The sequence below is a fragment of the Schistocerca serialis genome, chromosome 6, assembly GCF_023864345.2.
Source record: "Schistocerca serialis cubense isolate TAMUIC-IGC-003099 chromosome 6, iqSchSeri2.2, whole genome shotgun sequence".
Classification (NCBI taxonomy): domain Eukaryota; kingdom Metazoa; phylum Arthropoda; class Insecta; order Orthoptera; family Acrididae; genus Schistocerca; species Schistocerca serialis.
In genome coordinates, this window is record NC_064643.1 from 64,022,724 (window position 1) to 64,050,351 (window position 27,628).

General features: G+C 41.6%; 1 protein-coding gene across 1 annotated transcript in view; it reads right to left on the minus strand.

The window, feature by feature from the left end:
- LOC126484278 (trehalase-like) overlaps nucleotides 1–27,628 on the minus strand; it is a 325,129-nt gene that overhangs the window by 218,267 nt on the left and 79,234 nt on the right. The window contains exon 4 of the mRNA XM_050107704.1: nucleotides 14,611–14,860. Within this exon, the coding sequence (XP_049963661.1) occupies nucleotides 14,611–14,860 (250 nt within the window). The remainder of the gene's footprint in view (nucleotides 1–14,610; nucleotides 14,861–27,628) is intronic.

Here is a 27,628-nt window from a genome sequence, read left to right on the forward strand (position 1 = left end):
TCTCTATCACATTGGAAACAGTGGACCTAGAGATGTTTATGTGTGTGGAAATCTCGCATACAGACGTATGACACAAGTGACATCCAATCACCTGACTACATTCGAAGTCTACGAGTTCCGCAGAGCAGCCCATTCTGCTCTCTCTCTCGACGTCTAATGACTACGGAGGTCGCTGACGTGGAGTACCTGGCAGGAAGTGGCAGCACAATGCACCTAATACGAAAAACGTATGTTTTTGGGGGTGTCCGGATACTTTTGATCACCTACTGTAATTTGTATAAGTAACCATGATGTGTTTCGTCCTGTAACAACCAAAATCGGCTGTTAATATATTTTTATTTAATTTTTCTGAGTGTAATATAAAATTAAAACGTCTGAAATAAATATTCTATGTTACAGGATAAATTTTTGTACTAAAATTGTTGTAATGAGTGTATAAAAGATCAGTCTGTCACTATGGAGACTGAAAGTGACGTGGCGCCCACTGTTGCTTTCAGTACCTTACAAGCACAGAAAGAGAATTTTATGGGGAAAGAAAGAGTTGAAAGTATAGACTTTAAAGAAATTGAAAACAATCTTTTATATGAAGTTGATGTGGGGAAAGAAAATGACGAACTATACAGTCCCTATTCTTATGTTCAAATCCAACTTTAGGAACGTAATTACTTGGTCGGCATATGAAATTTAATTTCAGGGAAGAACATTAGAAAGGGAAAATAATTTTGTGAAAGGCCAATTGTAGAAATAAAAGTAAGAAATGCGACTGCGAGGTATAACAAAATTGTGAATATGTAGGTTTTGTTATCGTTTTAAGGTCAGCCATATAAAATTTTCAAGTAGGTGTTCAAGAGAATTTTAGGAAAGAGTCCATCACCCATAAAGGAATCCGCATATAGGACGCTAGTGTGGCCCATTATTGAGTGCTGCTCGAGTGTTTGGGATTCACGCCAGGTCAGACTAAAGGAAGACATCGAAGTAATTCACATGTGGGCTGCCAGATTTGTTACTGGTAGGTTTGAATAACACTCGAGTGTTACAGGGATGCTTGGGGAACTCGAATGGGAATCCTTGGAGAGAAGGCGACGTTCTTTTACAAAAACACTATTGAGAAAATTTAGAGACCCGGCATTTGAAGCTGACTGGCAAAAGATTCTACTGTCGCCAGTATATTGCGCGTGAGGACCACAAAGATGAGATATGAGAATATAGGGCTCATATGGAAGCATATAGATAGTCGTTTTTCCTTTGCTTTATTTGCGAGTGGAACAGGAAGGGAAGTGGCAAGTGGTGGTTCAGGGTACCCTCCGCCACGCACTGTACGGTGGCTTATGGAATATCGATGTAGATGTAGATGTAGAATTTAATATTGGGCATTGACTGTATTACAAATGTCAGAGCTGGGCTTGACTGGGACGCTGAAGAATTGTTATTTACTAATTCTATGAACAAGGAAGTGTCACAAACAAAGCTAGCTATTGTAGACTGTGCCAATAATAATCATCAAATGAGGAATACAATTTTTTTAATGGAAGATAGCGTTTTTGGGAAGAGTGTTTGTGTTGTTTAATTAATTAAACCACATGGGGTATCAATACAGGGAGCGAAAGGCTATTTACAATTTGTACAGATACCAGATGGCAGTTATAAGAGTCGAGGGGCACGAAAGGGAAGCAGTGGCTGGGAAGGGAGTGAGACAGAGTTGTAGCCTAACCCCGATATTATTCAATCTGTATATTGAGCAAGCAGCGAAGGAAACAAAAGAAAAATTCGGAGTAGGTATTAAAATCCATGGAGAAGAAATAAAAACTTTGAGGTTCGCCGATGACATTGTAATTCTGTCAGAGACAGCAAAGGACTTGGAAGAGCAATTGATCGGAATGGACAGTGTCATGAAAGGAGGGTATTAGATGAATATCAACAAAAGCAAAACGAGGATAATGGAATGTAGTCGAATTAAGTCGGGTGATGCTGAGGGAATTAAATTAGGAAATGAGACACTTAAAGTAGTAAAGGACTTTCGCTATTTGAGGAGCAAAATAACTGATGATGGTCGAAGTAGAGATGTTATAAAATGTAGACTGGCAATGGCAAGGAAATCGTTTATGAAGAAGAAAAATTTGTTAACATCGAGTATAGATTTAAATGTCAGGAAGTCGTTTCTGAAAGTATTTGTATGGAGTGTAGCCATGTATGGAAGTGAAACGTGGACAATAAATAGCTTAGACAAGAAGAGAATAGAAGCTTTCGAAATGTGGTGCTACAGAAGAATGCTGAAGATTAGGTGGGTAGATCATATAACTAATGAGGAGGTATTGAATAGGACTGGGGAGAAGAGAAGTTTGTGGCACAACTTGACAAGAAGAAGGACATGTTCTGAGGCATCAAGGGATCACAAATTTAGCATTTGAGGGCAGCGTGGAGGGTAAAACTCGTAGAGGGAGACCAAGAGATGAATACACTAAACAGATTCAGAAGAATGTAGGTTGCAGTAGGTACTGGGAGATGAAGAAGCTTGCACAGGATTGAGTAGCATGGAGAGCTGCATCAAACCAGTCTCAGGACTGAAGACCACAACAACACGGGATATCAATTCCAAAAAAAGCAGCTGTTGAAAGAGAACATAAAAATCGAAAGTTGAGGTTTTACAGAAACAAGTGACAGGAAACATAACTAACTATTTTTAGTTGTGTCCAAGAATGATGAGGTGCTAGACTCTTTTTCAACATGATTTTTGAACAAATTTCTACTCAGAGAAAAATGACCATCCAGTGAGCGTAAATGAACTTCTTAATAAGTCTTGAGTCTGTAAAATATATGGCTGCCCTTCTCCTTAGTTCAGGTTTTCATTGTGCTCTATTAGAACCAGGATGTAGGATATACAGAGCTTTTCTATTTGGTGGAAAATCATATAAGAATTGTGTTGTACCATCTGACTTTCAGTGGTTATCAGGAGTCTGGATTTTGTTTGAGGCAACAGGTTACTTCAAAGTTAAAAATCTACATATATGATATTGTCTTCTTCTCCTTCTTTTACTTCCTTTAGTGTTCAACCCTGAGGTTGATTTGCAGCAGAGCGTCATTCCTCTCTTCTGTCTGCCTTCATCATCATTTCCACATACATGTTGCATCCAACATCTTTCATGATCTGTTGCATGTATGGTATCCTTTGGTTGCCCCTGCCGATTCCTTTCCTCAACAGCTCCTTCTGCTATTGTTCCAATGATGTTATTGTCTCTTAGGATGTTCCCTACAAGTTTGTTTCTTCTTGTTTGGATGTGCCTCCTGTACTCTTCTAAGCACCAACCAGATCTTGATCATCCTTCTATAGCACCATATCTCCAGGGCCTCTAGCTGTCTTCTCTCTTCTCTTCCCTTTGTCCAAGTTTCACACCGATATAGGCCATTGCGGTTGAGGAACCAGACGAAAGAATTGCTGGCAAATATCGACTTGGAAGAAGAAATGAAAGAGGAGATCGACTAACTGAGTTCACTCGAGGCACCAGTTAGTTGTTGCAAACACACCTATCCTAAATCACAAACGAAGGAGATACTCATGGGAGGCCCCTAAAGACTGAGGAGACAGTAGATCGATTACATTCTAGTGAAGGTACGTCTTAGGAACCAGGCAAAAGATTGCAGGATCTATCCATCTGCAGACATAGGCAGTGACCGTAACCTGGTCCTGATGAAAAGTTCACTCAGATTCAAATGTCTGAAGAAGAAGACAATAAAACTTAAATGAGAACTAGAAAAACTGAAAACCGAGGGACTGGCAAAGCACTATGTTCACCAAACAGATAACGTAGCTAAAAATTTTCGACGTGGTGGAGTAACTGAAGACAGGGATCAAATTAAATCTGGTATATACAAAGCAGCAGAAAAGATAGTTGGAAAAGCACAATCCAAAAAGAAGAGGAAGTGGTTTAAAGCAGATGTTATTGAGCTTATATGAAACAGGAGATTATAAAAAACGCAACTGTGAAATGATGGATTGAACACCGAATGCTTTTAAGAGAGGTATAAAAAAAAAAAAAAAGAAAAAGAGAGAGAGAGAGAGAGAGGGAAGATGGATATGACTTAGAAATTAGATACATGCAAGTTTAGTGTAAAAGAATTGCAATTTGAAATTTGCCGTGTTTCTAAGAGTGGGATTTTGCTTTATAATAAGATAACTGAAGCCATAGCAAAATTCCCTGTTCCCAAGAATAAGAATCAACCCAAATCAATTTTTGGATTATATGGATTTTACAGACAATTTGTTAGTAACGAAGTGCTATATGACCGAAACAATGGCTAACTTGTTGAAGAAGAATAGCATTTCGGTGTGGGATGGTAAATGACAGCAGGAATTTGATTAAATAAATGTTCTGAGGGGTACACTTCTTTAAAGAAAGGACAATGGACGATTTTTCAGAGGTTCAGTGCTTTTAGAAGTAGTTTCTTACTTAAACACGAGAATGTGTAAACTCTTACTGAGAAATAATTTCTGGCAGTATATTAGGAATTTAACAACTTAGAAAAATAAACTCCTGGATCAAAAAATGATTGTTTATTTTATCTATAAAGCATTAAGCTACTTGTAAGAATGTAGACATTACAATGTAGGGTGACCAACTGGTCACATATTTGCAGTATTTTAATTGTAATATAAGATGCATATAAAAAACAAAGAAAATATAATCATTGACCCATAATTGAGATTACTATTGGAGTAATCAAAAGAGTAATGATGGAAAAAATGCAAAAGATCAAAAAATTTATACCAAAAAGGAAGTAAAAAGAAGAAAGAGAAACGTGAAACTATTGTAATGTTGGAATGACAAAAGAAGGGATGATCAGAATGAGAAACTGGTGTACAGCTATATGGTGAAAAATGGTCATGAAAATGTAGACGAATATTATGAAATTTGTAAGGAGACGCTTTTCAGAAGAACTAGTTTACGTATTAATGGTTGGAAGATATGTTGGCCTCAACAGTTTATTGATATTTTAGTTAAGTATGTGGACGGAAATGTGGAGATGTACGGTATTAAAATGTAAACAGAAAATTTAAGGAAATGTCTATTTCTACAACATTGCAAGCAGAGTGAGAAAGAGACTTATTATTTTTCAGAGGGTTAAAGTTAGCAACTAAACTTGTAGTTAATTTGTGTACTACATGCCACCTTATAAGTAAATGGACTTCATAGCTGTAGACACACAGGGTGAATCAAAATTTGTACTCTCAGAAAACACAGAGAGATAACTTACATGTTAATGGTACAAAGATGTCTCCAAGAATATTTTATGAAGTGCATGTTTTCGATAGAAAACAGACCTCAGTGGAAGACAATTTGGCAACAGTTTAATCACATGTGTGACAAGTACCTTCATACAATATTGTGTAGCTGTGATGTCCAACTAGTGCACTGGGTAGAGTTTTGCGTTAGAATACTCCGGATCAACAGTTTTATTGCAAGTTTAGGTGTGATTTTTTATTTTATTATTTTAGACTGTGTTATTTCGTATCTGGCAACTTAACTGACACACTGCACTTACAGCAAGTCTTACACAAAACACATGCTATTAATTACAAATAATGCTCTAATGGGAGCAAAATCATTTTTATTATTCCATATTTAAAGATGTGTTTTGCTCTTAAATATTTACTCTGGTCTCTTCCATAGGCTACACCACTTCACAGTCAGCACAGATTATCTTTCCTTCTGTTATACTTCTTCCCCAAAAGTAAAAAAAAAAAAGTACTTGACGCTCTTATTCTTGGTCTATATCTGCCCCTTTATCCTAGTTACCTCCTGCACAACCATTAAAATTACAAACCCTCATTGTCTAAGTATTATATTTCACCCTACTTACTCAACTACATTCGAAATCAGTTTCTAGTATACCCTCTTGCTAAGGTTCTATTGAGTAATACCAGCTATAATGCTTACTACTTTCATGTCCTTTACATTTCTTTGGGACATTACGTCACCATATAATGAAACTAATTAACGACAAACTATCATTGTTTAAAAAACAACACAATACAGTACTCTAGCATACAACATGATCCATTAACATTTAAAATTTGGAGGGATTTTTTATTTTATTGTTTTAGACTGTGTTATATAGTATCTGGTTTCTTAACTGATACACTGTACTTACAGCAGGTCTTATACAAAACACATGCAATTATTTCAAAATAATGCTCTAATGAGTATTTGTCAAAACTGGTAAAGCGTAATAAAATTTATTGACTGAAAAACATATAAAATACGTTTTTAAATATCTATATTTATAGCTCACATGAAACTTATTTCATGTACATATATGTATGAACATGAAATGTGTATACAGATTGTACCTGCACCCAAACATTCCTGGTTCTACAGTATTGTATTGATTCTGCCATTTGTTTGTTAAATTCATTCTGTGGAAGTTTTTGTTAACATATTATTATTATTATGGAAACCTTTACAAAACATAATATCCGAAAAACGTGTGAATTAAGTGAAAATTGCATGTTTCTGTCTTTGAAAGTGGTGGAATTTTTAATTGTAGCCTCCATGGAACCAAGTTTTGACAGAATTTATGTTATGACTGGCATGTTGTAGTAGTAAGTTGTAAGTTCGACTTTCTGTCTTTTGGATGTGACTGAAAAGACATGTAATGTGAATTACTGAATAAAAATGTGGAAGAATTAATTCAACAGCCTGTGACAGTTCATTTAATAATGTATATTCAACTAAATAGAACCCTGAATTCGTTTTTGCAAACAGGATCTACCTACTATAAAGATTATGCCAACAGAGAGAATGACTGCTTATGGACAACCAATACAACGTAAGTAAGAAAAAAGTTAATTATTTATAACGACAGTTTAAATTCATGGAAAATGTAACTTTTTGTCTTATTTGTTCTCAAAGCATAACAAAATGTGCTGCAAACAATATCGTGGATGGTGCTTTTGAGGTTTGGAAAAACAGTTTTGGTAAATTGTGAATCGGTGTAGTAAAGTAAGAGGCACATTACTATCAGTAGAGGTACCAAACCACTTCACAGATGTTTACCAAACTCTGTTATAATTTTTTATCATCAATCTGTAAAGACTAATTATGTTTTTCAGATTCAAATCTCTTATTATTATTGTTATTATTATTGGCTACAGAGATAGATGCCTGGAAAAATATGGTCTATTATTGCTAGGGAAAAGGAACAATGCCTTTCAAGAGTGGGAAAGCTGGGTTGAATATTGCAAAACAGAAGCTGTGTTTCTACAAGTCGTGACTCAAACACAAAGCTGACTAATTGCTGGAATCATGGCTGTGATCGTCATAAGCTACATGACCCCTCTTAAGAATCATTAATTATTTGTCATAATTCAGTTTCTCCAACAGCTCTCCCAAAAACGTCATGAAAACCATTATATCTTTGACTTTTCCTTGGAGTGTGTTGGTACTTAAACTTCAGTTTAAAAAACACGAAATTAGTATCCACAACTTTTTTGTGGTGTGCATACTGTAAGACCTTCGGTACACACACCATCAGATGATTCGACTTGTCGCTCTAACAAAGTAGGCGAGTGTCAGCAATATGTCTCGTGGTCTTATCGTTGGGTGTTTATCTTCTGCCGTTAGGTCAGACGATAGAAATGCCACTTGCACGCTTAGAGTAGCAGATTGACGGTGACCAACTTTCAACAGAACTTGATTAATTTTCACACACATTTATTAAAATAATAAAAATCATAGACATTAAGTAACTTGATTCTGGATGTTGTTTACAATTGACAATCTGAACTTCCTTTGGTCTTGGTACGTTAATCTTATTCTCACATATCTCTGATACTTGACAAAGTGTTTCGTCATTTATCTTCATGGCTATGTACAGAAATATGGTAATCTTATTAGGCGCAGACTGAAACTTGACTATAGACTGGTACAGACTAATCCAGACTGACTAATCGGTGGTCTGTACACTCGTTATAATACCTCGAGCGTTCAGGTATCACTGCGCGAGTGTGATCCGCGAGGAGAAAAGGTTCTACGTTAGCAGCAATCTCATTGGCTGCGTTACATATTAATACACGGATCGGCGGAAGCAGAATTTGGTCTCTAAGACAACGCCATCTCGTAGTGCGGAGATGAACGAGCGCTGTGCCTGCGCTGTTGTGCTTAGCGGGGCGCGCTCTATTGGGAAAGTTGTGTACGCACTAACTACGCGGAACTATGTACACAACATTTTTACATAAACACACCACGAAAAACAGCCTGTAAAATGGCTCATGCACATTAGGAACAATGGCCCACGTCCACAATAAAGTGTTTACAAGCACTTTTCCACAGATAGGGAACAGTTGTGAACAAAGTAATGTGGTTTCCCTACTGTAAAGCTATACACATACTGTAGCTTCTTTTTGCGTTTGTCGTAAAACTGCGTGTACAATAGTAAGCTATACACAAACGCCGGATATGTCGGCATGTTTTTGACTCTTGGTGCATCTGATCACTGAAGTGGAGTTGCCACTCGTGAATATGATGCTAGGTACCCTAGTCTACGTCATCTAGACAAAAATGTGTTTTGTCATTTAGAGCTTCAGCTTCTCCCTCCAACATAATCGAATACAGGTCGTCCATGTATTAGCCATACTCCAGCTAACAGAGAAGCCGTTATAGAAGCTATACAGCAAGGACCCCAGTGAAACATATGTGTGGTGGTGAGGCAACTGCATGTCGCACAACACTTGGTCATTGACTTATACGTGATGTGAGAGTCCACCCCTATTAAAGTTCATTAATGCAACACTAAATTCATTAAGACTATTTTCTGTTGATACAATTTGTGAATGGTTCTAAGAACAACATGAGGCCACTGACGACTCTCTAAAAACTGTAACATTATATAATGTAGCTGCGTTCACGCCACTCGATAGTGACTGTCACATCGACTTTTGCATCTGCATGTGGGACGTGATATTGGGTTGTCACGCCAGTTGAATACCTGAATGCATCATTCATCACCAACAATTTGCCTGAAGCACTACATTGTACTTAGCTTCATGTTCAGCAAAGGTTGTTCTTCCAAAAGGATGGTGTACCTGCACACTTTGGAAGATATGTGCGATGGTCTTTAAGTAGAGCCTTTGCCAGGAAATATATCGAACGTGGAGGCTGTGTTTTATGGCTTCCACGTTCGCTGACCTAAATCATCTGAGTTACTTTCTGGGGGGAGGAGGGGGGGGGGGGGGCTCTACACACGAAGGAGTACATTTATACTAGTCCACTAGTGAATGTGGGAGAAGTGGTAGTGCCGTTCGGTGCTTTTGTAACTGTCGATGCAGCTGTGCTGCAAAGAGCTCGGAGAGCTTAATGCTAATGCTTGGTATAGCAGAGAGGTTGTTTTGAGCATCTGCCTTGAATGTTATGTAATAGGAGTACTTTGAAGAGACATGTTGTCACAGTCACTGTGTTTGAAATATTCTATTGTTAAGTTTTGTAGTTATTTCTGTCCTTTGACAGGTAACTTGTTTTTAACAAATTATTACTTTTCATCAGTATTTCTGACATGCCTGACTAATAATTGTTATGTTCAGCACTACAAAAACTGTAGTTGTGGATACATATCGTTCCAGGAATTGTGTATAGTACAGCATTGTTGGAAAGATGAAAATAAATAAATCAAAATATCTATCTAAATTTATCTAAATCTAACTCCTGAACCGGAGTATTCTAACGCAGAATTTAACCCACTGCACTGAATGGGCAGTACAGCTACACAGTAGTTTATGAAGATACTTGACTACAGTGTCGACAAATTCCATTTTTTGCTCATCCATTTTATGCCAAAAATAAGTATATTTTGAAATTATCTCAGAGACATAGGTAAGTGATGGCACTCTGCACCTGAGTGCACAAACTATGGTTTAACTTATGTATGGACTCTTATCTAGAGCAAGAGATGGTGTTTGATATGTTTTTGTGAGTATTGATTTGTTTTCAAAGTTTCTGAAGTTTTATCCAATTAAAGAAAGCGACCAGTAGGAAGATTATTTCCAAAATTGCCATAAATTACATTACAAATGCAGAGATATCATAAACAAGGATTTGGAGGTTAGAGAAGAAACTTAAATATAATCTGCTCTATGTTTACGATTTATCAAGCACCTTGGGTAGGAAGATACATGAGCGAGACTGGTGTACTGTGTAGGACATGCTACAGCAAGAATCACTCAGACTATGTTGAACATGTTTGTTTTTAAGGTATGGATGTTTGTTTTGTTGGATATTGGCACAGTACTGATTAGCTCAGTTTATCATTTTCGTACATAAAATTCAGAGAGTTCGTTGCAGACTTACTTTTGAGATAATCTTCGTATAGAAACGTTGTGTGTGATCCTGTCACATTCAAACCCAGTTACTAATTATTTTTTTTATAATTGTATTTCCTAATCATAATAACAAAAGTAAACAGTAAATGAAAGAACTCATAGAACGTCAGAGAAAATTTGGGAGTGAATGTAACAAGTCATTAAGATTACATTTGAGCTGTACTTTCCATATCATATTAATATGAACTTATAGTATTTCAAATAATTACTCTTTTTATAAAATGAATTTCTATAAATTCAAATTATTGTTATTAGTATAAAAATACTTTCAAGAATTTATTCATGTCAACTCACGTAAATCTTTGTTTTTCACCTCTGTGTTTTAACATTTTAACATGGGAAGAACTTCATTTAAAGTTCTAGTATGGAGTTTGACTGAGTTTGATATTATGTAAATTAGAAAATTTGTAAATGTATTAATGTTTTCAATGAAAATTAAAGTTACAGTTAGTTCAGAATATCACCAGGTCAACATTGAAAGCAATAACATCTTATTCTCTTCTTTTGGCCTGCTAAGCCGAACATATCCGAGTATTTTCTTTGGCAGAAGAAGAAAATAAGATAATTTTCTAAAAGTTAGTAGGACAAAAGTTGCCATGAACAGAGACAGGTAGTGTGGACGAAGAATGGAGCCTGTTTAGAATGTCAGTAGTCAATAACACAATACAAATATGTGGCAGAACAAAAGCTAGGGTAAAGGAGAAACATCAGTTAGTGGAACAATAGAGTAAAAGATACAATTAATGAACGCAATGTAGTAATGAAAAACGTAGAGATTGAACAAGAGAGATCAGAACCATGGGCTGGCCGACAGAAATGCAGAATGGGAAAGCAGGAATATCTACTGGAGAAATGGAAAGCTGTAGAAGCGCGCATGACTATGGGAAAGATGGATAGCACCTACACAGAAAGTACAGATGCGTATGGACAAGAGAGCAGCATATCTAGGAATAATAAGAGCTCAGATGGCAAGGCAGTAAGAAGTAAAGAATGGACGCCAGAATGGTAGAAGGAATATTTAGAAGGACTAAAGAGGAAGCTAACTTGAAGAGAATGTTAGACAAAGTGAAGAAGGAATAGCTGAATATGAGATGGAAATATAATACTGGTAGAACAATTTCGCTCTAAAGGTCCAAGTCGAGATACGGCACCTGGAAGCGACTGACAATGGTTCATAATTTAAAAACCGAAGTACACAGTATTACTTTTCAATAATAATTTTTATTGTATGCTTGTTTGTGAAGTGAAAGTTTATCAGACAAGTTAAGAATGAACAGACAGTCCACACAACATCAAAGAAAGCTTCTAACTGACAATTTGTGTATCGTTGGATATCTGTATAATTTGGGAAATTTCATGGTTTTATGTCATTCACTGCGTTTGTTAAGGGTTTATACTCATCTCCACTGTCAAAAACATTGGGTACATCATTACATGATTTTTAGGTTTTGTACCCATGTGAAACTGAAGCACTGGAATTTGTCTTTGTTGTATAGATAAGTAGCTATAAAATGGTGACCTACCTTTGGAAGTAACATACCTTTGCGCAATTTGAAACTCTCACTGATGTTGTATGGACTGTGTGTGTTCAGTCCTAAATTGTGTGAAGCGGAAAGCCAGTTAACAACAGAACAGAAAATAAATATTACTGTGGGCATTAATGCTGTGTGTTTCAGTTTTTAATATGTCTAGGACCTATGTTTCTCCAAGTACGGACGGTATAGTCCGTAAATCCCTTACATTCATTGAGATACACCAGAGAGCCAGCCATGACAAAACCATTCCCACTGGCATACAAGATACAGGAGTCAGGCGATATACCCTCAGATTTGAAGAAGAACATGACTCCAATTAGGAGGACCGAGGTGGTGACAAGTGAAAGGATACTACGGTATAGAAGGGGGCCCAAATTTGGTCACCTTAGAAGGTCAGAACATGTATAAGCCCTCAGAAGTTATGGAAAAGATTGCAAATTGATATACAAATTCTTGAATTTATTCAGTACTTGCAGAAAACTTACAGTTAAATTATTATAACATACTAAGGCAGTATTTAACACGAACGTTAGCGCTGCAAAAATAGAAGTACAAAAGGAAGTGTTCTCAATTTCGTCTGCCATAAAGCTTCCCAAAAATATAATAAATTTAAATGCATTTTTCGATTATAACAATGCCAAACAATATCACTTGGAGGGCACGAATGAACAAGTTTTTCAAGCTATGTCGCATGTGAATTAGTATGTCCGGGTAGATGAAGATAATAAACCAGGGGGATAACAAACCAGGCATTTTGCACAACGAATCCATTTCTCTCCACTCCCATTTTTCTACAGGAAAAAGCTAAATATATGAAAATAGAAACAAAAAGGAATTTTTAGTAACAATTCAAAGTTACGTCCCTGGGACGAAAACAGGAAATGCAAACGGGATCGAAATTAGAAACATCCCGGAGATTTTTTTATAATCGCTGCTAGGCGAACGTAGGCGAAACCATTGACAATACCGATTAGACACCAGAAATATACGACTGCAATGAAGCCCAGTATTTGAACACAAACTAGTGCTCAGACTAGGAATGGCAGGCTGTTAATATGACTGCTACAGTAACTCGCATTAGTGTAAAAAGATGAATTTCCGCGTATACGGAAGGTAAGCTGTACGCAGGGGACTCTTTCAAGAAAACAATAACTAAGATCACGAAATCGCATGCAGTTATACACTGAAGAGACAAAGAAACTGGTACACCTGACTAACGTCGTGTAGGACTGCCTAATATCGAGTGCGTTCCCCGCGAGCACGCGGAAGTGCCGCAGTGCGACGTGGCATGGACTCGTCTAATGTCTGAAGTAGTGCTGGAAGGAACTGATACCATGAACGCTGCAGCGCTGTCCATAAATCCACAAGAGTACGAGGGGTGGAGATCTCTTCTGAAGAGCACGTTGCAAGGCATCCCAGATATGCTCAGTAATGTTCATGTCTGGGAAGTTTGGTGGCCAGCGGAAGTGTTTAAACTCAGGGGATTGTTCCTGGAGCTACTCTGTAGCAATTCAGGACGTGTGGGGTGTCGCATTGTTGTGCTGGAATTTCCGAAGTCCGTCGGAATGGGCAGTGGACATGAATGGATGCAGGTGATCGGACAGGATGCTTGTATACATATCAGAGCAGTATCTAGACCAATCCAGTGTCTGATAGCACTCCAACTTCACACGCTCCGCACCATTACAGAGCCTCCACCAGCTTGAACAGTCTCCTGCTGACACGCGGGGACCATGGATTCCTGATGACTCCATACCCGTACACGTCCATCTGCTCGATACAATTTGAAACGAGACTCGTCCGACCAGGCAACATGTCATCAAAAGTCCAATCTCGGTGATGACGGGCCCAGGCTAGGCGTAAAGCTTTGTGTCGTGCAGTCGTCAAGGGTACACGAGTGGCCTTCAGCTCCGAAAGCTCATTTGGATGATGTTTTGTTCAATGGTTCGCAAGTTGGCACTTGCTGACGGCCCAGGATTGAAATCTGCAGCAATTTGCAAAAGGGTTACACTTCCGTCACGTTGAACGATTTTCTTCAGTCGTCGTTGGTCCCGTTCTTGCAGGAACTTTCTCAGGACGCAGCGATGTCGGAGATATGATGTTTTATCGGATTCATGATATTCATGGTACACTGGTGAAATGGTCGACTGGGAAAATTCCCACTTCATCACTACCTCTGAGATGCTGTGTCCCGTCGTTCGTACGCGACTAAAACACGATGTTCAAACTCACTTAAATCTTGATAACCTGCCTGTGTAACAGCAGTAAACTGATCTAACAACTGCGCCAGACACCTGGCCTGCCGGTGTGGCCGTGCGGTTCCAAGCGCGTCAGTTTGGAACCGCGTGACCGCTACGGTCGCAGGTTCGAATCCTGCCTCGGGCATGGATGTGTGTGATGTCCTTAGGTTAGTTAGGTTTAAGTAGTTCTAAGTTCTAGGGGACTGATGACCTCAGTAGTTAAGTGCCATAGTGCTCAGAGCCATCTGAAGCATCTGAACCAGACACCTGTTGTCTTATGTAGGGATTGCCGGCCGCAGTGCCGTATTCTGCGTATTTACATATCTCTGTATTTGAATATGCATGCCTATACCAGTTTCTTTGGCGCTTCAGCGTATACATCTTACCGACTGTGAAAACCAGGTATTTGCAGGGCGAGGAAACGGGGAGGCTGAGCCCGGGCGCGCGCTGCCGCCAGTGGACTCACCGCGGGGTTGGCGTGCCAGTCGGGCAGCGTCCAGTTGAGCAGCTGGCCGCCCTCCTCGAAGTTGTCGGCGACGAAGCGCGCGAGCGCCGTGCGCCCCGGCTGGCCGTCCTGCGCCGCCATGAACGCCTCGAAGTTGGCCAGCGTCTGCTCGGGCGCCTGCCGCTGCTTCATGTCGACGAACGTCTTGGAGTCGTCGAAGAGCTGCGCCATCTGCACGGTGTGCAGCAGCTCCCCCTCGCAGTACACCTGGCTGCAAACACAGCACACCAGTAAAGCTACGCGTGGCCAGTATTCCACACGAGACGTGTCTGTTCTCGTACTACAGGCCAGCTTACAAGCGCAGATATGGGGTGATTATAATTAGGGCTGTAGTTACTGTACGACAGTGAAACTTGCTAGATTTTCTAGTACATTAATGCGGAACCGGTTTACCCTCGAAAAAAATTACTTCAAAATTTGGCCACCACGTGCAAATCTGGCACTGTGAGCGATTGAAAGGTGAATAGAAATCTTTCTGTATTTAGTGGTTTAGGGGCAGAAGGGATCAAATAAGGGAGAAAGGCATAATGTCGATTTTATTATTAACTGCTGCTTACACAATTTGTTCGGTACAAACACTGGAGACGTCAACGAGTCGTTGCACGGCGCCAATTTGCAGCAGGTGGCCAAGGCTGGAACAAATTTTTTTTCCAGTGTAAAATGGTTCCACTTTAATGCATTAGCATATCTTCCGAGCTTTGCTGCCGTACGATAACTAAAGACCTCAACAGACCTCTGTGAGTAGCTGAAGTTTAATCGCAATCGGAAACATTTATACACTGTTTGGTAAAATTATGGGAACACGAATTTACGTCTCTGCCATAACCCATTGAGGATTGGGTATGTAACCAAATTATAGTCATCTTTCGCAAATTAAGTACACAACAAAATATCGTTGCATCCTCGTTCATTTACATAACAAGAACTGGTCTCACCGGAGTCGAAAACAAAGTGGAGACAATAGTTCATTCCATCACCCCGGTTGATGTACATTGGACTTGAGAGTTCAATAACGTTTATGCCCTCTGTGATCCTTAATCTGCCTGACACATACGTGGAATGCTCAGTAATAGTCTACAGAGGTACCTGTTGCCATTCCTCAATGCCAGTACTTCAGAACGCTCGTGAGTCTGCGACTGAACAGTACGAGCTCGAACACGACTGTCAGCCGTGTCCGTCACACTCTCGAAGGGCTCGCTGCTAGCCATTCCACTACCTCGACGTCCAGGCTTCGCACGACCTCTCTGGCGACGCCCGCTACATTGGCCCTGGAATTGTTGTGCTGGCGAAGGAGTTGAGGGCCACCACATTATGCGCCATTCACTAAGCGGTCCGAAAGGATCCGTGTGATATACTGCTTTCTCGTAAGGCGACTGTGGATAACAAGATCCGTACTGGTATCAATAGTGATTCCTCCCCATAATAGCACGGAACCTTGCCTTAATTTCTCGATTTCCTTTACAACATTTGACAGGTACTGCTCACCACAGCATCTTCACACATGAACACGGACATCACCCCATGTCAGAGGATATATGTATTCGTCTGTGAATAACATGTTTCACCACTGATGAGGCTGCCAACTGACATGGGAACGGGAGAACTGAATACGAGCTCCGAGATGTTGTCGTGTCGAGCGGGGTACTCAAACAGGTTGTCTAGGTTGTAAGATCCTTTCACACAGTCATTTGCTTAAGTTTGACTGGACGCACTGCTTCCGTTGGCACTTCTGAGTTCGTCTTGCAATGCTCTCGTAGTACTGTGGAACGCCACGATGTAGCGGTGACCAGATATCGGTCTCCACATTGGATGGTAATGAATTGATGACCTTATCTGACTCACCATGTGTAGTGACCTGCCAACCTGTAGCGCGAAAGCCACTGGCATCTGCAGCACCACAGCCGAAAGCGCACAGTTTTTGGATCAAACAAATCGTCCTTGAACTCGCACTGCATTAAGATGTCACGTTGCATGTGCTCGGTTGAGCAAAATGTCCACAAATGACAACTGCCACCTATGCAGCTTACTAGAACACTGTGACGCTGTTACTCACTACCTGATGATGGGTCTCCTGTTAGTGTAGTGCATAACAGAGCCGGCAGAGGGCAAATGATTTTGCATAAATCGAAAGCGAAAATCTCAAGCTATGCAAGGAGACCACAGGAACTGCCCGCATCAAAAAATATATATAGCATACTGGACGTTGATACATGTGTTCACGTAATTCTTTTGAGGAGTGTGTTACTACGGGTATCAGTTTCCAAATTTTACTATTAATTTTCGTACAATAAAGTAAGATGAAAAATAAATGGCGAGCATTTCCAGAAGTTGGAGGCTACGCTTAACGTGGGGGACTGTGTGGCTGCTGTCGTCAGGTCCTGCCCTGGTGGGTGGCTTGTGGCTCGGCAGCTGGAGATGCCCTTCTGCAGTCTGGCTCACCTGCTGTCAGCAACAATACATCGACGCTCAGATGCACTATTGCTGTTGTTGTGATAAAACAGCTTTACGAGTGAAGGCCTGCTCACCTCTCTCAGACCCGTGTCGCCTGGCTGTAGCTGTGATGCGCACCCGTGCCTGCGCTTCAGTCCTAAGTCGCCGTTCGAGTGCCGCCTCCAAACGGCACGTCATCACACTACCAACAATACAAATCCTGCAGCGCACAGCCTGAACGTCATTCCTATAGTGTTGGCTACCCATTCGGTAAATAGTTTTCTGTCTACATTGGTCCAAATAGCGAAAGTTTAGTTATAGCTACAGCGTATTACACATTTCTGTTTTACGAAACATGAACTATCGATCTGGAACACTCCATACCAGAGACAAATATTATACACAGGTTGACAAGACTCAGTAGACTCCGTGATCCAAGAGGCACGAACTGCTCCTGATGACAGGATGCCATTAAGGCGACGATAGCTTCCAGGAAGAAGCAGCAAGTTCAGGAAGCTAGGTTGTGCGCTGGCGCCAGTTAGAAGCGCGGTGCTAATCATCCCATTAATAATGCGCACAGGTCGGTTTGGAACACAGTAGATCTGCTAGCACAACCGACATAAGTGACGGCAGTGAAGCGATGTCTGTGTGCCCATTAGCTGTATGGAATGAGTGCATCGGACCGACGTGGATGTCTGACGGTGTGGCAGAATGCAGCTATCATCTTTCGTCGGACTTGTGACCACACCGCGAACCAAACTGTTACATTCGTTGACCTATTAATGTCAGCTGTCCAAAAGTATCTACAACAAATAATGTCACACTCACATTCACGTAACACGGTGTAAGAACAGTGTATGTAGAAACGCCTCTGTCGCACCTTCTTAACGACTACTGCTGTCAGTGAATGCAGGCCCATCTCAACCAGTTTCAGAGAACACATTGCGAAGGGAACTGCTTATAAGAGATATTTGGAATCGTCCGTCTCTCAATAGGCCATTGATTAGAGCAGCACATGAAACTGCACGTTTTCAATGTGCCAGACAACAAACAAATTGGACAGTAGCTGACTGTGGTCTGGTCCAAAAAGCCGTCATTTCGCTCTCTTCAAATGGTGCAAGACGTATGGCTTATCGACAGCTCAACGAGTCGCTTAACCCACAGTGTGGTTCTCTGGTGTTCTGGGGCCGCACCCAGATTACCGCGAACATAAACCACGATGTTTATTCCAACATTCTCGGCAACCATATGTTGCCTTTCCTCTGTGTCTTCACGATGAGTATACTACAGATGCTCCCATCTGACAAAAGCCGCCAGCGCAGCCGTACAAGCGTAGGCTAGCCCCCTGGCATGAGGTCACTCAGCCGCTCTATCTCACCTCGAATGATTCACTAAATCGGCCGATGTTAATCCTGCAGTGAATGTCTGATGGCACTATTTGGAAAAGCAAGTGACACGCAGCAGAGAGCATCCTGCATATGGTAGCTATATGGATTTAACCATCATCAGACAGTAAGTGGCTTAAGCTGGATATTGCATACCAAACAGAAAGTATCTACGGTACATATGTTACGAGGTACAGATTTAACATTTGTGCGAAAAACGACGAGCACAAAATTTGCGGAATGATATCACAAACAACAATGTAAACACAGAACGAGAAAACGTCAAGGCATGCATTTTTTCCCTGTTGGGGAAAAGAAGAAGCTCAGGAAAATACCGGTCTCAGAACATAGAATTTAAAGTAGAGAATGCAGTTAATGGAAAACAAAATGCTTCCCTTGTAAATCAACGTCATAATACAAAAGAGACTCGATAGATATTTGAAGATTGTACATCACAATTTCATAATATTTCAGGAAGTAAAAATAACTGTTGTTATTCTTTGATACTATTTATTGAGATATTTTATTATGTGTGATAAAATGATACAGTGTGCATTATACTCTGAAGAGCCTTTATTTATTAAAATAAAGGATACAGTTCTATGTCTACAGTTCAGAGTATGTACCACCACTTTATTACATACTATTATATACAGTCATATCGCCAACTATTTTACATTTCATATCAACACCTCTACCACGGATAAAGACACAGATATTATCATCATGAGGCAGTTTACAAGACCTATGGGTTCTAACACACAATGGTCCCGCGCGAGCACGCACACGTGCCGCAACACGACGAGGCAACGACTCGACGAATGTCTGAAGTAGTGCTGGAGGGAATTAACACCATAAATCCTGCAGTGGCTGTCCATAAATCCGTAAGAGTACGAGGTGATGGGGACCTCTTCTGAACAGCACGTTGCAAGGCATCCCATACATGCTCAATAATGTTCTGGTTTGGGGAGTTTGGTGGCCAGCGGAGGAGTTTAATCCCAGACGCCACTTTGAGCAATTCTGGATGTGTGGGGTCTCACATTGTACAGCTAGAATTGCCCAAGTCTGTCGCAATGCACAATGGACATGAATGGATGCAATGATCTGATGCTTGTATACGTATCAGAGTAGCATCTAGACGTGTCAGGGTTCCCATATCACTCCAACTGCACACATCCCACACCATTACAGAGACTCTACCAGCTTGATCAGTCCCCTGCTGACGAGCAGGGACCATGGATTCATGACGTTGTCTCCATACCCGTACACGTCCATTTGCTCGATACAATTTTAAACTAGACTCATCCGACCAGGCATCATTTAGTCATCAAGAGTCCAATGTCGGTATTGACTGGCCCAGGCGAGGCGTGAAGCTTTGTGTCATGCAGTCATCAAGGATACACCAGAGGGAAAGCCCATATCAGTGATGTTTTGTTGAATGGTTCACACGCTGACTCTTGCTGGTGGCCCATCATGGAAACCTGCAACAATTTACGGAAGGGTTGCACTTCTGTCACGTTGAACGATTATCTTCAGTCGTCGTTGGTTCCGTCCTTGCAGAATATTTTTCAGGCTGCAGCGATGTCGGAGATTTGATGTTTTACAGGAGTCGTGATAATCACGGTACGCTCGTGAAATGGTCGTACGGGAGAATCCCCACTTCATCGCTACCTCGGAGATGTTGCGTCCCATCGCTCGTGAGTCGACTACAACACCTCGTTCAAACTCCCTTAACTCTTGATAACCTGCCATTATAGCAGCAGTAACCGATCTAACAACTGCGCCAGACACTTGTGCTCTTATACAGGCGTTGCCGACCGCAGCGTCGTATTCTGCCTGCTCACATATCTCTTATTTGAATACGCATGCCTATTCCAGTTTTTTTGGTGCTTCAGTGCAAATAAGCATCAACATATGTTCACTATATTTTACAATATTTGGAAACTTCTCTTAATATGTATTTAGCATATTTTACAATATTTAGAAAATTATCACAATTTTTGTGGGGCTTCCCATGTAAGGACGTTGCATATTCTGTAAAAGTACGCAGTGAAATAACGTTGTGTGTGAAAAAATGTTAAATTTCCTGTTAGAGTGTCAAAAATTGTGGAAGTATTGTGGAATATATTATCTGATATTCTGAAACAACACAATATATTTTTTAATTAATGTCCAAGCTAAGAAAAACTAGTTCTGTATTGGATAAGAGAAACTAACAAAGATAAAATTAAACAGAGGATAAATGAACTGTTCACTGAGAAGGTAAGTTCGCCTAAAATTTCCCGAATTGTACATCAAGGTGTTTACACGTATCCAACAAATCCACCACTTTCTCTGCTGATAGAGGAAGAAGCTGTTTATACAACATAGGAAACCTCGTAACAGATGTACAAATGTTAACTTGAAGTTGATTTTCTCTTTTGTTTTTAGCAGAGAATGACGTACCAAAGATTGAATGACATTGTGACTAAGAAGCAGGTACACTGCAGTTCGATCATTTGCATTTATATTCGACCGTGTAGCAAGTAATTGTCAGGTCTGAATCAGGCTGCATAATTCCTTCAAGAACAACGACAGCAACAAAGTCGTACTGGCTCATTATCTTTTAATGAAAGGTGTAGTTAAACAAGGTTCCCATATTACATTCTTCCGAAACAATAAAATAATGCTCTACTGCTTTAAAATATCCTGTAAAAACAAGGTAGTTGTACAAAAGTATCTTTGTCCAGTTGTTGTTTTGCCCAAATCAACGAGCAGACCAAGCGACTTGTGCTAGTGTACAGTTTTTACGTTATAAGGATGTACAGCGTTTCTTTACGTCTAGCTTTTATTTTGGTTTTTAAAGGCTCGCCTCAGCAACTGTAAAATATAAACTTATCCACTGTTCCTCCTATTTTCTTGACACTCTGCTTCCAACGTGATGGATTTAGTTTCCTTTCTCCGCTTTGGTTTAATGACACAAATATCCCCCGGAGAGAAACATCAGCCACGCCCGCCATTTTCACTGATATACAACTTTCTTCCACGATGTCCATCTTTACAACTACATGTTGCAGAACTTGCAAACAGAAGGAAAGACGCCTGTTGCTATGGTAGCGTGTCTCACGTGATGTACCACTTCAGTCAAGTGAAAACTCAACTTTACCAAAATTGTGATATACATCTTTCTTTGAGGGAGGTCGTCATACATAGAAAAACGCATCTTGGCAAAATCAGCAATAATGGAACAATGTTCATCATGACGCTTGCGACACATTTTTCTATCAGCTGTAGAAAACGAGACGCACGGTTGACGAGAGGGTACCTATAAACTCATGAAGAGCTGAAGAAGCCGGAGAAAAATGGCTCTGAGCACTATGGGACTTAACTTCTCATGTCATCAGTCCCCTAGAACTTAGAACTACTTAAAGCTAACTAACCTAAGGACATCGCACACATTCATGCCCGAGGCAGGATTCGAACCTGCGTCCGTAGCGGTCGTACGGTTCCAGACTGTAGCGCCTAGAACCGCTCGGCCACTCCGGCCGGCCAGCCGGAGAAAGATGCTTGGGTAAAGAGACTTGTTGGACGAAACACTACCGGGAACTGTGGATTGAAGAAGACGACAAAGAGGCAGAAAAAGCTACTTCAGAGGGTGTTTTATTAAGACATGACTTCACATTAGATGCGAACAGGAGGCAGTGTATCAGATAAACAACAGGAAACCTGAACGCCCTGAGGCAATACCCGTAGTACCCCTTGAATACGGAAAATTGAAGTTACAACGAAGGCTCTCACAGATTTTAAATGAATGCTGGAAGCGCCTAGAACCGCTCGGCCACTCCGGCCGGCTCAGAGGAGTGCGACAGGAGGGGGTGGGGGCGGGGGGCAACCTTTCACTTACTGCGTTCAACATATAGGCTGAATATCATAAAACCGGCAAGCTGCAATGACGAATTCCTGACTGGAAATGGAGGAAAAAACACCTTGTGAACATGTGTCTGGAAATGCGTCGTTGCCACAGTAGATGGCGCTGACGAATCTGACAGTTCCTCTGACCACGTGCCGCGCGTTCCTGGTGTGTTGCAGGCTGTGTGACTGAAGCAGGGTACTGTAGGCAGCGGTATGGCCCGGTATTCATATAGGGAACAAGCCGAGGTGGTGTCTGTGTATGCCAGGCAGGTGGGAACGGTCGAGAGGCAGCATGGCAATACCATAACAAGTACCCTCACAGACAGCAACCACATCACACAACATTTCAAGCCCTTTTAGGCGTTTGTACGATCATGGGTGCTTTCAGACAGACGAGTGTGCAGGGAGGCGGGAGGCTGCGTGTACTCCAGATTTGGAAGACCTGGTTGTGCTGGAACGCACGACACGTCAGCTGGTCACAGGAACTCTCATTCTTCAGCGTCATCTACTGTGGCAACGACGCATTTGCAGACAAACGTTCATAGAGTCAGGAATCCGTACCTGCAGTTTTTCCGTTTTATTAATGTTCACCCTGTATACGTGGACGAGAATGCTAGACAGTGGAAACGCGAAGTTTAACGAGGTGTCATATTATTACCAGAAAACATACACGCGTGTGTGTGTGTTAGAAATTCAGTAAAAAAACTAAACTAACGATTCTCAAATATCCAGTACGCTCCAGAATAGTGTTGGATGAACAATCAGCAGAACATGTGTCACATTTTCTGCTGTTGCGCTGTGATATTGTCTATCAAGTCACTAATAAATGACTTTCAAACGTTTGATGGCACAACACACATAATGAAGGCAAGAAGCAAAGCCAAAATTTTGCCAAGTAATGGTTCGAAACGCGTGAGTCAGGTGGTGGACAGACACATCTTAAGTACCACGGCTGCTGATGCAATTTAAGATGTTTCTACCGTGTGAAGAGTATTTGATCCTGATAAAGTGGGTTGGTTATAAGGGCGACTACGTTGATCGAGTTGCTAACAAATGTTTTAATGTCTCCCTATCTGTGTGTTTAGTTGCGTGTCCCAAATTTCTCGTGTTACGAATCTGAGGGATTCTTGTAGGAGGGGGAAAGAGCCACTGGCGACCAGCCCCCTGAGAGCAGTCGGAGCGTGAAGTTGGGGCGGCGCTGGCCGTCACACGCCCGTGTCGTCGAGACGCCGCCCGCATACCTCAGCCCACGCGCCTCGCAGTCTGGGGCTCTGGCTAACAACGAGTGCCGTGTGTCGGGCCACTGGGGAATAAATTGTTTTAACAAGTCCGACTCTCCGCTCGAAGATCACCTTAATGGGCTGTTGCTTTCGACAGTAACACTTTTACTAGAGAACTGGATGGAGGTTGCCAGGCTGGTCGAGTGGTGTTCGTGTGCTGGCTTCGGTGGCTCCCCTTGCGGGAGTGGGAGTGCGACAGCCGGGTGCCGCTTCACGTGGAGAGACAGTTTCCCTGTCTGCAAGGCGGGAACGTAGCCCACTGGCTGATCTAAAGAAAAATCTGCGACTGGGATTCTAGGAGGCTACTTCCTAGAAATTTCAGATGTGCGAAGAGGTATCTGGTAAGTACGAGTTTGGAACTCGATTTTCTCATAGCATTTGCAAAGTATAAGCTTTAATGCAATAAAGACCTGGAGGGAACAATGGTGAGAAGTGTGCCCTGAGCATAGTCAAGCCCTCCCCTGCATCACTGAGAGACCGCCTGGATGTGAAGTACCGCGTATTTTACGCGGTACTTCACATCCATCCCTTAACAGAATACACACAAATCACGGAAGACGGGCAGACACTCTTTACAAATGGGAAAAAACACCAACTCCCAACTGTGCCTGTGGAGCCAACAGACAGACCATCCGCCACATCGTCCAAGAGTGCAACAGAAGAGCATACCGTGGCAAGTTCAGTGATTTCCTGATGGCAATAGACGCCACAAAAGACTTTATACATATCTTGATGTTTGTATTTAATTGTATTGCCCTCTATCTGTATGTTTTATACTTCTTATATAGTATATTTTATTGCGTTTTTATGTATATCTTTGTTTAAACATTTGTAAGAAGTATAAAAAGATGTGCATTGCCATACGCTAAATAAATAGGTAGGAAGGAAGTTGAGAACTTCGATCTGACGCCACTGCCTGTAAAACAGGAAACCCGAGTTCCAATCCTGGTCCACCAAAAACTTTCAACTTTCCCCACTGATTTCAATCGATTCCCGCTTGCAGTCATTCCTGTCTCTCTTAATTCACAATGAGTGCCAGATCAAAATGGTGTCTGTTCTTATGGACATGTCCGAAAGAGCAGACACTGCATATATACAACTGAATGAAATAAAAGCAGAGGCCTTCACACAGACTAAAAGTTTCTGAGACATGTCGTATCTAGATTTGAACACCTCTTTGCTCCCTGTTAGCCCAGTCAAAGAAGGAAAATTAGGGGAAAAAATTTGCGCAGTCGCAAATTTTGGAGGATGGTAGGGCGAACTGTCATGAACGACATACTAAAAATCCTGACCTACAGGGATGAGCGATGGGATGCTGGGCGTTTAAAGGGCACTTCCCCGCGTTTTCCTTGAATAACTCGAAAACCATGGATTCTACCGAAACTGTTTCCAGTAAAAAATCAAAGTACGTTAAATTTCCTACAAGAAAGCTCGTATTAATTTTTTCTCTGGGACTAATAGTTTCCACGTTACAAGAGGTGTAAAAGCCATAATTTTAAAGAAACAGTGTTTTAATGGTTTAAAATTAATGTTTAATACCCAATGAACTTGGAAAGAACAGAAAATGTACATTGGTTATTATAAGACAACATCTTATCTTCAATTTGTACAGTTAAACAATCAACAAACGTATCTTCATAATCGTCATCATCTTCCAGATCGACCAACGGTGCACCATTTACACCCGTACCGTGGCACGTGCCGCAAACTACACTATTGGCCATTAAAATTGCTACACCATGAAGATGACGTGCTACAGACGCGAAATTTAACCGACAGGAAGAAGATGCTGTGATATGCAAATGATTAGCTTTTCAGAGCATTCACACAAGGTTGGCACCGGTGGCGACACCTACAACGTGCTGACATGAGGAAAGTTTCCAACCGATTTCTCATACACAAACGGCAGTTGACCGGCGTTGCCTGGTGAAACGTTGTTGTGATGCCTCGTGTAAGGAGGAGAAATGCGTACCATCACGTTCCCGACTTTGATAAAGGTAGGATTGTAGCCTATTGCGATTGAGGTTTATCGTATCGCGACATTGCTGCTCACGTTGGTCGCGATCCAATGACTGTTAGCAGAATATGGAATCGGTGGGTTCAGGAGGGTAATATGGAACGCCGTGCTGGATCCCAACGGCCTCGTATCACTAGCAGTCGAGATGACAGGCATCTTATCCGCATGGCTGTAACGGATCGTGCAGCCACTTATCGAACCCTGTGTCAACAGATGGGGACGTTTGCAAGACGAGAACCATCTGCACAAACAGTTCGACGACGTTTGCAGCAGCATGGACTGTCAGCTCTGAGACCATGGCTGCGGTTACCCTTGACGCTGCATCACAGACAGGAGCGCCTGCGATGGTGTACTCAACGAAGAACCTGGGTGCGCGAATGGCAAAACGTCATTTTTTCGGATGAATCCAGGTTCTGTTTACAGCATCGTGATGGTGGAATCCGTGTTTGGTGACATCGCGGTGAACGCACATTGGAAGCGTGTATTCGTCATCGCCATGCTGGCGTATCACCCGACGAGATGGTATGGGGTGCCATTGGTTACACGTCTCGGTCACCTCTTGTTCGCATTGACGGCACTTTGAACAGTAGACGCTACATTTCAGATGTGTTACGACCCGTGGCTCTACCCTTCATTCGATCCCTGCGAAACCCTATATTTCAACAGGATAATGCACGACCGCATGTTGCATGTTGTGTACGGGCCTTTCTGGATACAGGAAATGTTCGACTGCTGCTCTGGCCAGCGCATTCTCCAGATCTCTCACCAACTGAAAACATCTGGTCAATGGTGGCCGAGCAACTAGCTCGTCACAATACGCCAGTCACTAATCTTGATGAACTGTGGTATCGTGTTGAAGCTGCATGGGCGGGTAGCTGTACCTGTACACGCCATCCAAGGTCTCTTTGACTCAATGCCCAGGCGTATCGAGGCCGTTATTACGGCCTGAGGTGCTTGTTCTGGGTACTGATTTCTCAGGATCTATGCACCCAAATTGCGTGAAAATGTAATCACATGTCAGATTTAGTATTATATGTTTGTCCAATGAATACCCGTTTATCATCTACATCTACATCTATATCCATACTCCGCAAGCCACCTGATGGTGTGTGGCGGACGGTACCCTGCATTTCTTGTTAGTGTAGCAATTTTAATGGCCAGTAATGTATTGAACGTATGATTTCTGCTTTTCGGGATCCGCATCATCCCCCACACCCAGTAGAACATCGGAAAGAAATGTTGTTCAGTGTAGCTTCAGGAGCTACTGGGTCTTTGGTAGTCAGTGGATGGAGCGATCCGTCCTCCCTTCGCTTCCATCTCCATTCAGTCAGCAGTAGGGGGTTGTTGAGCCACTGTTGCATGTGTAAGTAACTAACCAAACAGCAGTAATATCAAGAAATAGGATTGTAAAAATAATTATATAAAAAGACAGTTAATACAATTAATTTACCTATAAATAACTCTAAAAGAGTGCTGGTGTGCAGCTCCTATGGTTGGCGGTAGTGAGGCAGGGTCCGGTTTTGGCTTTAACAATGCTTCATATCGGAGCTTATTTAAATCTTGCTGTTATTCATTCACTTGATACGTTTCTAGGAACATCTTCTCACCAGCCTGTGCGACCTCGTCTGCTCGTGTCGGATGTAGTCTTCATTTGCCTCGGGATCTTACTGAACAGCTGAACCATTCCTCCTTTGCTTTTGTTGTAAATGGCGGAGGTTGTGTCACACCCGCCAAAGGCATGGAGTAGGAGGATGGTTTCAGCAGAAGGAAGTTGCTGGAGTTAATTTGTTGAAAACAGTTTGGATTCAGCCTCGCCTTTACCAGGCTTAATGATGTACATGTTAGTGTCTGACTGTGAAAAAGCAATGAGTAAAACAATGAATTTGATATCTGCCCCAATTATCGTGACAGTTTGGTGCAGGGCAGCTTTGCCTAATGCACATCTCACTATCGTACCGTCAGGATCGCTTGAAGTA